Source organism: Malus domestica, chromosome 05 (genome assembly GCF_042453785.1).
Source record: "Malus domestica chromosome 05, GDT2T_hap1".
In the NCBI taxonomy this organism is placed as follows: domain Eukaryota; kingdom Viridiplantae; phylum Streptophyta; class Magnoliopsida; order Rosales; family Rosaceae; genus Malus; species Malus domestica.
Genome location: NC_091665.1, coordinates 21,652,517 through 21,664,882, shown reverse-complemented (window position 1 = coordinate 21,664,882; position 12,366 = coordinate 21,652,517). Strand labels below are relative to the sequence as shown.

At 34.8% G+C, this 12,366-nt stretch overlaps 1 protein-coding gene across 1 annotated transcript; it reads left to right on the top strand.

Moving 5' to 3' along the window:
• The first annotated feature begins 929 nt into the window (after window positions 1-929).
• Window positions 930-4,452, top strand: LOC103436320 (beta-glucosidase 12-like). The gene is made up of 13 exons (XM_008374742.4): window positions 930-1,145; window positions 1,327-1,396; window positions 1,653-1,711; window positions 1,857-1,932; window positions 2,104-2,181; window positions 2,275-2,362; window positions 2,444-2,699; window positions 2,900-3,015; window positions 3,158-3,375; window positions 3,512-3,543; window positions 3,637-3,739; window positions 3,882-3,990; window positions 4,107-4,452. The coding sequence occupies exons 1-13, from the start codon at window positions 975-977 to the stop codon at window positions 4,276-4,278; spliced, it is 1,548 nt and encodes a 515-aa protein (XP_008372964.2). The 5' UTR covers window positions 930-974; the 3' UTR covers window positions 4,279-4,452.
• The last annotated feature ends 7,914 nt before the right edge of the window (window positions 4,453-12,366 follow it).

Genomic DNA, 12,366 nt, shown 5'->3' with positions numbered 1-12,366 from the left:
ATCCATTCTTTAACGTACGTACACAACTTTTGGGTACTTGAAACGTGCTTTCCTTTAAATTACAGACCATGACTTGGACTTTAAACTAGGACTTTCAAAGCCAATTTTGTTTACAAATTTTAACCCTTTACTATTCTCATTCTTGTACTAGCAAGAAGAATGTGTAACTACTATACTTTGAAGGTGTCCAAACCTTCGAAAAAGCCACCCCAATGGAATCCTTTCACAATCTTTAGGAGCAAAATAGCCAACTTGAGAACCTAGCTATTTCGATCCCCTCTTAATTAGAGTGGAAAGACAATTTCACAAAAACACTGGGTTTACCGATTCAATACTAAAACTCTAACAAGAACAAAAAGATCAAGATTAAATTCTTCATCTTTATCCGTTATGTACTTACGTAAAGAATTCTGGTCATAAATTTCTACTTTTTTGCTGGGTCAAGTAGTTTTCTACTGTTTGAATAAGTTATTAGTTTTTTAATTTTAATTTGAATATCATATATACAAAAAACTATTCAAATTGAAGACTGTTTAGTTATCCAAATATATCAATAAAATGAATAGTTCAATATAAGTCTTTTTGTTTAGATGATTTTCCAATAAAGATTAAGAAACTAAACGATCACAACATAAAATTTGTGGAATATGTGCATTCCTCATAGGTGGAACGCAAGGATCATCCGTTCTTTTACGTACATACATACGCAACTTTTGGGTACATGGAACGTGCTTTCTTTTAAACTACAGACCATGACTTGGTCGTTTTTTTTTTTTTTTTGAAACATACCATGACTTGGTCTTTAAACTAGGACTTTCAAAGCCAATTTTGTTTACAAATTTTAACCCTTTACTATTCTCATGAGCTAGTACGTAGACACCATATCCCTTCCCCCCTTTCTCTATATAAACCCCATGCAATATTCCCGGAGGAGATAACTTAATTATCTCGATCGATATCAAAACTCCCAAATTATGGCAATGAAATATTCACGACCTTTGCTCTTTGGTGTGCTGCTACTCATTGGCTTTGCATTGACAAATGGCAAAGCAACTAATACAGATCCACCTGTTCATTGCGAATTTCTCAATCGTAGCAGTTTTGAACCAGGGTTCATATTTGGCACAGGTTCCGCATCTTACCAGGTCAGTATATATAAATATATATATATATATATATATATATTTATATATCTTCTGTCTTTATTTACCATATTTTTGGTGTATTTTATACATGCAGTTAACATCCATGCATGAATTATAATGTTGTCATCTTCCTTGCGTGTGTAGTAGTACTCTTACGTATATGCATGTGTGCGTATTTCAGTATGAAGGTGCAGTAAAAGAAGATGGAAGAGGACCAAGCATATGGGATACCTTCACCCACAAACATCCAGGTCTGTGATTTAATCAATTGGTAATATGAAAACTTTTGCTACTTCATTTCAAAGGAGTAGAAATAGCACCTCATTGTTTTCTTCGTGAGGACAAGTAAACTCCAACCTCTCTAATAGCCATGCACTTTGTTGGGAGACCAATAGTACGTGGTCATGTGATATGTACAATATATGTATATACTTCATCAGTGCGCACGCATATAAAGTACTTTGCACATGATATGGATTTCACCATTATGTTTTTGAATAACTGCAGAAAAAATCGCTGATGGCAGTAACGGAGACGTCGCTATTGATCAATATCACCGTTATAAGGTCTAAAACCTCATAACTTTGTCTCTTGACCCTTTATACTTGAAGGGCACATGTTAACATATTAAATTGGAGCCTTTACACAAAAAAAAAAGAACAATATATAATGAGATCCTCAATATTTAATTTTAAACTTTTGTCATTCTAGGAAGATGTGGGGATTATGAAGGATATGAATTTGGATGCTTACAGATTATCTATTTCATGGTCCAGATTATTACCAAGTAAGTCGCTCCACGTTCTCGTTTTTTGGTTGGGACCATTGACAATATTGTGCATAAGAATTATTTTTCCTACAAGAAAATTATTCTCTTTATATACTTTTAACTAAAGTAATGTGATCGAGTTATCTACTGGGTAACCCTTTTTTTTCTTGTTATTTTTGTTCTAATTAGATGGAACGTTAAGTGGTGGCGTTAACAGGAAAGGAATTGATTATTACAACAATCTCATCAATGAACTCCTACGCAATGGTTAATCATCCTACCTTAAACAATTATTACATGAATTTTTAGAACATCATTCAATCAGACTTTTAATTTGATTTTACTGATCATGTATTATAGGTTTAAAGCCGTTTGTAACACTCTTTCATTGGGATGTTCCCCAAGCTTTAGAAGATGAATATGGTGGTTTCTTAAGCCCTCGTATTGTGTAAGTGAACAAAATTTATTTTGTCGTTGATAATTTGATAAAATACATACTGATATACGTAACATAAATTTGTATCTACAGAGATCATTTTAAAGACTATGCAGAACTTTGTTATAAGGAATTTGGTGATCGAGTCAAGCACTGGTTCACGGTAAATGAGCCATATACTTTTAGTAGCATGGGTTATGCTGTTGGGACTCTAGCACCGGGACGCTGCTCTTCTTGGCAAAACCTAAACTGCACCGGTGGAGATTCAGCCATTGAACCATACTTGGTGACACACCACATTCTTCTTGCTCATGGAGCAGCTGTAGAATTGTACAGGAATAGATATCAGGTTCAATAACTGTTTTTTTTTTAATTTTTTTTATTTTGTTTTTTGGGTCAGATTATTGGCTCCTAATCGAGAATTCTATATGAATCTTTATTATTGAGTTGTAATACAAGAGGGAATACTCTCAGTAGTAAGATAATCTAATGGTTGTATCTTTTTCTATAACTCCTATTTATTCAACCAAAATTCATATTTTTGTGCAGGCATCTCAGAAAGGCTTGATAGGGATAACATTGGTGTCATACTGGTTTGAGCCTGCTTCGGAGTCAAAGCAAGATAAAGATGCTGCCTTACGATCTTTGGATTTTATGTTTGGATGGCAAGTGTCTTATTAAATTATACATAAACCCAATTACATCATGTTTACTTATGACTTGTAACATTGATACTACCTAGCTAGCAGTACTATTTATCTATAATGCTATAATTAGGCTAATATTTGGAATTTTCTTGTTTTGTAGGTTTTTGGACCCTTTAACAAGCGGTGACTATCCACACAGCATGCGATCAATTGTTGGAAAAAGATTGCCAAAATTCACAAAGGAACAATCCAAGTCGCTAAACGGATCATTTGATTTTCTTGGAATAAATTATTATACTGCTAGATACACAACTAGTACACCTAAGAACAATTCACTACAGGCAAGCTTCGTAACAGATCCTCGAGCTGATCTTACAAGTGAGTGCCGAAGGAAACTTACTTTGAATAGCTTCAGTTCTCGGTTCTTCTTGACCTAGTTTAACCTCTTAATTACATTAATTATATTCTAATATTTACACCAATTGTATTCTAATGTTTGTAAATATTGTGGCAGCTGAGCTTAATGGAGTACTTATTGGTCCACAGGTATACATCAAATTTATCATTTTGAGCTATTTGCATTTGGAGGATTAGCTTTTTTCCCCAACATTTACGTATTATCTTGAAATGGTGTTGCAGACTGCTTCAGATTGGTTATATGTATATCCAAAAGGAATTCACGATCTTGTGCTCTACACAAAGGAAAAATATAATGATCCACTCATTTATATTACTGAGAATGGTATGTAATACGTACTTTTAAGCCTTGATTAATTGCAAAAGTTTCACATATTTATAATGGTGTTAACTAAAACTGCATGTTTTTTTTATATTTTTAGAGGAAAAAGCTAAATTTAATTTTTTGTGCAATAATATGTACGTAGGTGTATCAGAGTCGAATAATCCAAAACTATCAATTGACGAGGCTCTTCTTGATACCGGTAGAATTGACTACCACTACCGTCACCTATGTTACCTTCAAGTGGCGATCAAGTAAGTAGTTATTAACAAATTAATTAAGGCTATATACTGCCTAGCCTTCTTAAGTTATTGTTATTTAATCATTATATTGACCTAATCCATTTGAACATTTGTGTATGTGTGTGCAGAAATGGTGCGAAAGTGAAGGGATACTTTCCATGGACATTGTTGGACGACTTTGAATGGAATTCTGGATACACCGTCCGATTTGGTTTAAACTACGTGGATTATAATGATGGGCTGAAAAGACACCCAAAACTCTCAGCACATTGGTTCAAAAATTTGCTTAAGAAGAATTGAAGAAATTAAAAGAAATTTATTGTTGATTATAAACATTTAAGTGGATAATTTTCCTTCTTATGTATTTGTATTTCAATTCCTTCTGCATTTGTATTTCCTTTCAATAATGTAAGTATTCTTTGGGATTCAATAATTCAATAAAAAGCTATAAGAGATGTGCATGCTACAGTAAAACCTCTGTACATAAAGGAATAACTTATTTATAGTCATAAACAGTTTCGGTCCCAGTTGGGGTTCATGAATAAATACCACATTGTAATAAGATATTATTTTTCTTGGTCCTGTTGTAAAGAAACTCGCCTCGACATAGTAGTAATTGTTAATAAGTACAATAATAAGCAAGGCCACAAAAAAAAAAAAGTTTAAGATGGACTAAAACATTTCTATACTGTTGTTTGGGACCATTTTTTTTTTTTTTTGGTAGTTGATACCACAGCTTGGAGCTTACGGGTACGTATGTAAAACCTTGTCAATATCTTCTTGTTGAAGTCAAAATATTTCTAGCTCCTAAAGATTATCTCCTTCTCCTTCTTGCCTAATTGTATTAGTGATTATTTTTTCAATTAAAGCGTACTCAACTTTTTGCACAACTTAACACAAATGTTTTCAGTTAGCTGGCTTTGCATATGACCTTGGGTGACATGACAAATTTGATAGAAGAAAAGAAAAAGTATACGCTTGAATCGGTCGAAGATTGGATTGTACGTATTTGTCAAATTTACTTAGAAGAACTAAAGAGTTTCAAAACTTTTGCTATATATTACAAACGTCTATTTTTTTATTCTTTGTTGAACATAAGGATGCTAATAGATTTTAATATATTCCACATGTTTAACATAGTTTTAAAACTCGTGGCATTGCGCGGGCTCAATTGCTTGTAAGAAACTATTTATAAATGTTGATGCACAAAATCATTGAGACTTTGGAACGACGTAAAGTGCGAAGTTTGTAACCATCGCAAGTTTGCTCCATCACCTAGTGAGGATAATATGTAAAGAGATAGAGGTAGGGAAGCAACACAAGATGTACGTCGTTCAACTTAAATTTGGCTACGTCCACGAGGGTAGAGGAGTCCTCATTAATAGTGAAGATTTTACACAAGACATAAGTTTAAGCATAATCATCATTAGTGAGTTCTAATGACGAGTTTAATCACAATAATGACATTAGGAATTAATTGTACGGGAACGGTCTCCTTGTATAGTTGATGAGGGTCTTCGGCTCCCGTCCCCGGTTGATGTGGGAATTTAGGAGTTATATTTTTAGGTTGACACGTGTCGTGTTGTGATTGGTCTCTTGATTGGAGAAAAACTCGTGTGCTTCGGCCAGGGTGCCTCCACATGAACTCTTCAGTGGGTCCTTGAAGGTATGAAGTTGACTGGTGCTAAGTAGTTTTCGGGGTGGGGAAGTATGGAACAAACAGTGGTTCCCTAAGTTCACGAGTGAGGAAAGCTTCTCGGTTGGGGACTTGTAGAACCCAAATTGGTGAGTACTCATGAAACGTTTGAGTACTAAAGTGTATTAGCATATAATGGGAGTCCCCCAAGTCTCTTATCGATGAGGATTACCGAAGGAGGCGTCTTATATTTCCCGAGTCATTGAAGAAAAAAGACTTCAAAAATTCTTTACTCATTTTTTTTTGGATGTGGCCCAAGTACGATTTTTTTTTGTTTGTTTGTTTTTGGAGTTGATACGACAACTTTGAGCTTGCTAGTACGTATGTAAAACCTTGTCAATATCTTCTTGTTGAAGTCAAAATATTTGTAGCTCCTCATGATTATCTCCTTCCCCTTCTTGCCTAATTATATTGGTGGTTATTTTTTCAATTAAAGCGTACTCAACTTTTTGCACAACTTAACACAAATGTTTTCAGTTAGCTGGCTCTCCATATGACCTTGGGTGACATGACAAATTTGATACAACAAAAGAAAAAGTATACGCTTGAATTGGTTGAAGATTGGATTGTACGTATTTGTCAAATTTACATAGAAAGAAGAATTAATGAGTTTTAAAACTTTTGCTATATACTACAAACATCTTTTTTTTTTTATTCTTTGTTAAGCAGAAGGATTCTAATAGATTTTAATATATTCCACCTGTTTAACACATTTTTAAAACAAATCGCGCCGGCTCAATAGCTTGTAGCAAACTATTTACAAATGTTGATGCACAAAATCTGTGAGACATTCGAACAACGTAAAGTGTCAAGTTTGTAACCTTCGCGAGGTTGCTCCGGTCACCTGTTGAGGATCATAATTAAAGAGATAGAGGTAGGAAAGCAACACAAGATGTATGTGGTTCACCTTGAATTGGGTTACGTCCATGAGGGTAGAAGAGTCCTCATTAATAGTGAAGATTTTACACAAGACATAAGTTTAAGCATAATCATCATTAGTGAGTCCTAATGACGAGTTTAAGCACAATAATGATATTAGGAATTAATTGTACGAGAACGATCTCCTTTTATAGTTGATGAGAGTCTTCGGTCTCCTTGTATATACTACAATGTTTGACATTCTGGCACAGTTGAAGGAGATGTTAATAACGCTTCATACTGCAAGGTGATACAAGGTGAGTTCCTTCCTTACCTGGTTAGTGAAAAGAGTGGAGTACTGGTTGTACTTTCCATCACCTAGTTAGTGGACAAAGGTGAGTTCTTTCATTACCTAGTTGGTGGAAAGGGTGGTAAGTTGCCAAAGGAAAAAATTATCACTTGGTTGGTGATACGAATGTGAGTTCCTTCATAACCAAGTGGGTGAGAATAATGACGAGTTCTTGAGGCACATTGTAACACATGTCGAAGGGAAAAAGTGTATGTGGACACTTATTGTGAAGGCCCTGAGTGTTGTTTTATAATCTACCACAACGCAAAAGAATACTTGTGGCTGAAGCTACGGGCATATTCACATAATGACTAGTTTGACTTCTGACGAATGGTGTATAAATGTTTAGCGGAGTGTAAGCAATCAGCCTAGAAGATGCGTTGCACCACAAAAAGTCTCTTAAGCTTAATGAAAGAATTGTATCAGGTTGAAGACAACAATACTAATTGAGAGCTCCCACAGAAAGAATGAAGGGGAAAATGAGACATCGTTCTTCATTATTATGCCTCGGTATACCATGGTGGATTCAAAGAGATAGATATGCTTAATTGGGTCTTCCCCCTCACCAATTTACGATAGCAAACCAATCTTCTATTTTGTTTCTCCTTGTAGAGGGGTGCCAAAGATCCTTCTTATCAGAGAGCCTGGCCTCGGCTAATTCCAGTCAGGTACCTTGGCATGGCGTTTGGCCTTTAGTCTGTTCACTTCCTAAAAAACCTGTAGGATAAGGGGGTCCTGAGTGGAGTCAGGGACTATTGGAACCCTCCTTCGTAAGTTTCCATCATTTTTTGGAAGTGGAGAAGTTTAGTCAAGAGTATGTGACTTTTTTTTTTATTCACCATACTGGCTTCATGGAAATTTCGGTTGGAAGTTCCTCGAGACTCAAACACCTTCTTGTCCATCTAAGTCTTGTCGTTTCTTCCTTAGGTTTGTAGTTGACCTTGGTTATGGTAACAGACTGATTCCTTCGATGACCCTTGGGTCAATGATCCTTGAGTCTATATGGATAGGTTTTTCTCGACGATGCCTAAGAGGTCTTGACAGTCGCGATAACCAGCTTTTGATCATTCCAATCCTTTTGCAAGGAGATGTCATTTTCCACTTATCTTGTTTCAATTTGAAGCAGCTGGGTTGAGAGAAGTCTCGTGTTGATCAATATCTTGGGTAGAAGGCCATTCCTTATTAAGAATCCCCGTGTTGAAGACATGTGAAACTTCGCGTGGGTACCTATGTGTTGATCCGCTGTCAAGAGGGCAATGACTCTTGAGACTGAGTCTGTATAACCTCGTGAAACATCTCGAAGAGCTTCACATACTACTGTTGGAGGATCTCATTCCGTATCACCATTTTTTATATTTTATTATGAGTTCTAACCTCTTGGACTTTAGTTTGAAGAACAGGCTTGTTTCTTTCCCTCATTCGCTGCCTCACACTAGGCATGCAATGGGTGTTTTTCTGCATGCTGTGCTTTCCTTCACTCCCCATGTTGGAGAGCGATGCCTTATCAAATAGAAACTAGTCTGACAAAGCTGGTGAGAGTAGGAATTAGTGTCGTCCCCATAAACGGTGTAAAATGTTGATACGCAAAATCAGTTAGACTTTGGAACAACGTTAAGGGACAAGTTTGTGACCTTCGCAAGATTGGTCCGGTCACCTGGTGAGGATAATATGTAAAAAGATAGAGGTAGGGAAGCAAACACAAGATGTACGTGGTTCAACCTAAGTTAGGTTACGTCTATGAGGGTATATGAGTTCTTATTAATAGTGAAGAGTTTACACCATGCATAGGTTTAAGCATAATCATCATTAGTGAGTTCTAATGACGAGTTTAAGTACAATAAAGACATTAGAAATTAATTGCAAGAGAACATTCGCTTTTTAAGGATGCGGAAAGTTTTCGGATCCTGTCCACAATTGATCTGGGACTCTAGGAGCTTTATTCTGATGTTGACATGTGTCGTTTTGTGATTGCTCTCTTTATTGGAGAGGAACTCGTCTGCTTTGGCAAGAGTGCCTCCACATCAAATCTTCAGTGGGTCCTTGAAGGTACAGAGTTGACCAGTGCTCGGTGGCTTTGGGATTGACGAAGTACGGTACAAACAACAAATATCAAATTTTCCGAAAGCTCTTAAATCTATATTTTATCTATTTAGACGTGAATACTTTGCCAAGTCCCCATGTGCTCATTTACTTTTGTAAATCTCGTTGTTTCATTCGAATCCATACATAATGAGCCAAAACTGACAGGATCATAGCTACGTTAACTAGAACAATTTAAACAGTCCAAAACATAAACTTTGGGGAATATGACAATGATAAATAACCTATTAACCTATAAAATAACAATTCTTCAATCATTTTTCTTAATTCAACGTCGCTCCCTTCTTTAATTTTATTGCATCACCTAATTTTATCTTATATTAGTTATAACACAAGAGTGGTCCTTGTGGCTGGCGTTATCTGTAACACGCAACTGTGAAAAAATGAAAGCCCCTGGCTCGAGGATGGGGTTATCCTATAAAAAGATCTACTTGTCATATAACTATTGCATTGAAAGATATATCTTTCGATGAAGATGAAGAAATTGATAAAAGGAAATTCAATAAATCAGAGCTAAGGAATGCTTAAAGGAAGAATATTTTATATTATAAATTATACAAATACGCTATATTATGTTATGCTTAAAAAAAATCGAATGAATAAAAAAAAACATACAGACAGATGTCATGTTGCACGATATATATAGTAGTGGGGGATTATGGGACAAAAACTAAATCCATTTGGCATGGAGCTAGAACCTTGTTTCGAGATGTGTTTGCTGGTATTGATCCAGATTTAGATGCTCAACTGGAATTCGAAGCATTCCAAAAGCTTGGAGATCCAACTACAAGAAGACAAGTAGTCTGATACAATATGTTTTGTGACTTGTTACTTTTCTTTTTTATTTTCTTTTTGTGATTTTTAGATGGGGTACCAGATAAATCTAGATTTGAATCACTGCCTTTTCTTTGACTCTTGTTCTTTATTTATCCGGGAGACAATCCCAAATAAACAGGTATGGAAGATATAATTGTAAACCACGATCGAATCTATGGAAGCATTGGTTTATACATTCCTTTTAGTCTAAACTTTAGGAATAATTTTTTTCGCTATCTTTTTTTGAGAACCGCCTAAAGTTCCAACTAAAATGGTGAAATGATTTGTCATCAGCTCAATTGAAGTACGGATACTCCCAATATTGGGAGGATCCGTACTTCAACTAGTCGCCTTGTTCAGCGAATGGATCTCTAGTTGTTGAGAGGGTTACCCAAAGCAGTATATAAGGCGTACAATTTTTTGGTTGATAAAGGGATCAAATGGTATAATTCTTTTGTTGGTAGATTGGAGGATTTGCTTTCCTATTGGCTATTTTTGCATTAAATGCTACTTCTTTAATTTTACTGATTAGTCTACGTGTCGCATTTGCTTCTCCTAAGGGTTGGTCGGGTAACAAAAATGTTCTATTTTTCGGCACATCATTATACATTGGATAGTCTTTCTGGTGCGTATCCTTAATTCTCTCATCTCCTGAACCTATTCATTCTATATCCAAAAATGAAATGACCCTCCCTCCCAATCCCTTCAGGTTGTGATACACATTAAAATTCAATATAAGTCCCAAAAATTCAAATAAAGAAAAAAATTAGAAAAATTACAGGGGGGGTCAAAATTTTTGTTTTTGAATTGTACAAAAATATTAAATCAAAATAAATAGATGTAAGCTAATAAAAAACCTGTTTTCTGAAACAGCTAATCAATTTCTTGTACTACCAAGAAGAAGCCACCCCAATGGTATCCTTTCACAATCTTTAGGAGCGAAATAGCCAATTTGAGATCCTAGCTATTTCGATGCCTTCTTAATTTGCGTGGAAAAACAATTTCACAAAACCACTGGGTCCACAGATTCAACATTAAAACTCTAACAAGAAGTAAAAGATCAAGATTAAATTCTTCATCTTTATCGATTATGTACTTACGTAAAGAATTCTGGTCATAAATTTCTACTTTTTTGTGGTGTCAAATAGTTTTCTATAGTTTGAATAAGTCTCTGTAGCTAATCGTCCATATTCAACTTCAAAAGCTATGCCCTTCAACAGTTGGACAGACATAATATAAACATGCAGATAAATGACCATTTGTTTCCGAATACAGAAAACATTTTCTTTTGTGGAAAACTCAAGGGTAACTCAAGGATTGATCATTTCAAATTAAGATGAGATCGATCGAACTGTTGTGTACATTATCTTACTTTTCAACTCAAGGAATATTTTTTTTTGTAATAAATAAAGTATTTTTGTAGTATCAGTTATTAATTTCTTAATCTTAATTTGAATATCATATATACAAAAAACTATTCCAATTGAAGACTGCTTAGTCATCCAAATGTATCAATAAATATAGTTCGTTATAAATCTTTTACTTAGTGTCGACACTGTCAATTAGGTTCATATATTTAAATGACTAAACGATCTCAGATTCAAATCATTGTTTTTGTTTTGATGATCTTGAAAGAAAGATTTTGAAACCGAACGATGACAATATAAAATTTGTAGAATATGTTCATCCCTCATAGGTGGAACGCAAGCATTATCCATTCTTTAACGTACGTACACAACTTTTGGGTACTTGAAACGTGCTTTCCTTTAAATTACAGACCATGACTTGGACTTTAAACTAGGACTTTCAAAGCCAATTTTGTTTACAAATTTTAACCCTTTACTATTCTCATTCTTGTACTAGCAAGAAGAATGTGTAACTACTATACTTTGAAGGTGTCCAAACCTTCGAAAAAGCCACCCCAATGGAATCCTTTCACAATCTTTAGGAGCAAAATAGCCAACTTGAGAACCTAGCTATTTCGATCCCCTCTTAATTAGAGTGGAAAGACAATTTCACAAAAACACTGGGTTTACCGATTCAATACTAAAACTCTAACAAGAACAAAAAGATCAAGATTAAATTCTTCATCTTTATCCGTTATGTACTTACGTAAAGAATTCTGGTCATAAATTTCTACTTTTTTGCTGGGTCAAGTAGTTTTCTACTGTTTGAATAAGTTATTAGTTTTTTAATTTTAATTTGAATATCATATATACAAAAAAACTATTCAAATTGAAGACTGTTTAGTTATCCAAATATATCAATAAAATGAATAGTTCAATATAAGTCTTTTTGTTTAGATGATTTTCCAATAAAGATTAAGAAACTAAACGATCACAACATAAAATTTGTGGAATATGTGCATTCCTCATAGGTGGAACGCAAGGATCATCCGTTCTTTTACGTACATACATACGCAACTTTTGGGTACATGGAACGTGCTTTCTTTTAAACTACAGACCATGACTTGGTCGTTTTTTTTTTTTTTTTAAACATACCATGACTTGGTCTTTAAACTAGGACTTTCAAAGCCAATTTTGTTTACAAATTTTAACCCTTTACTATT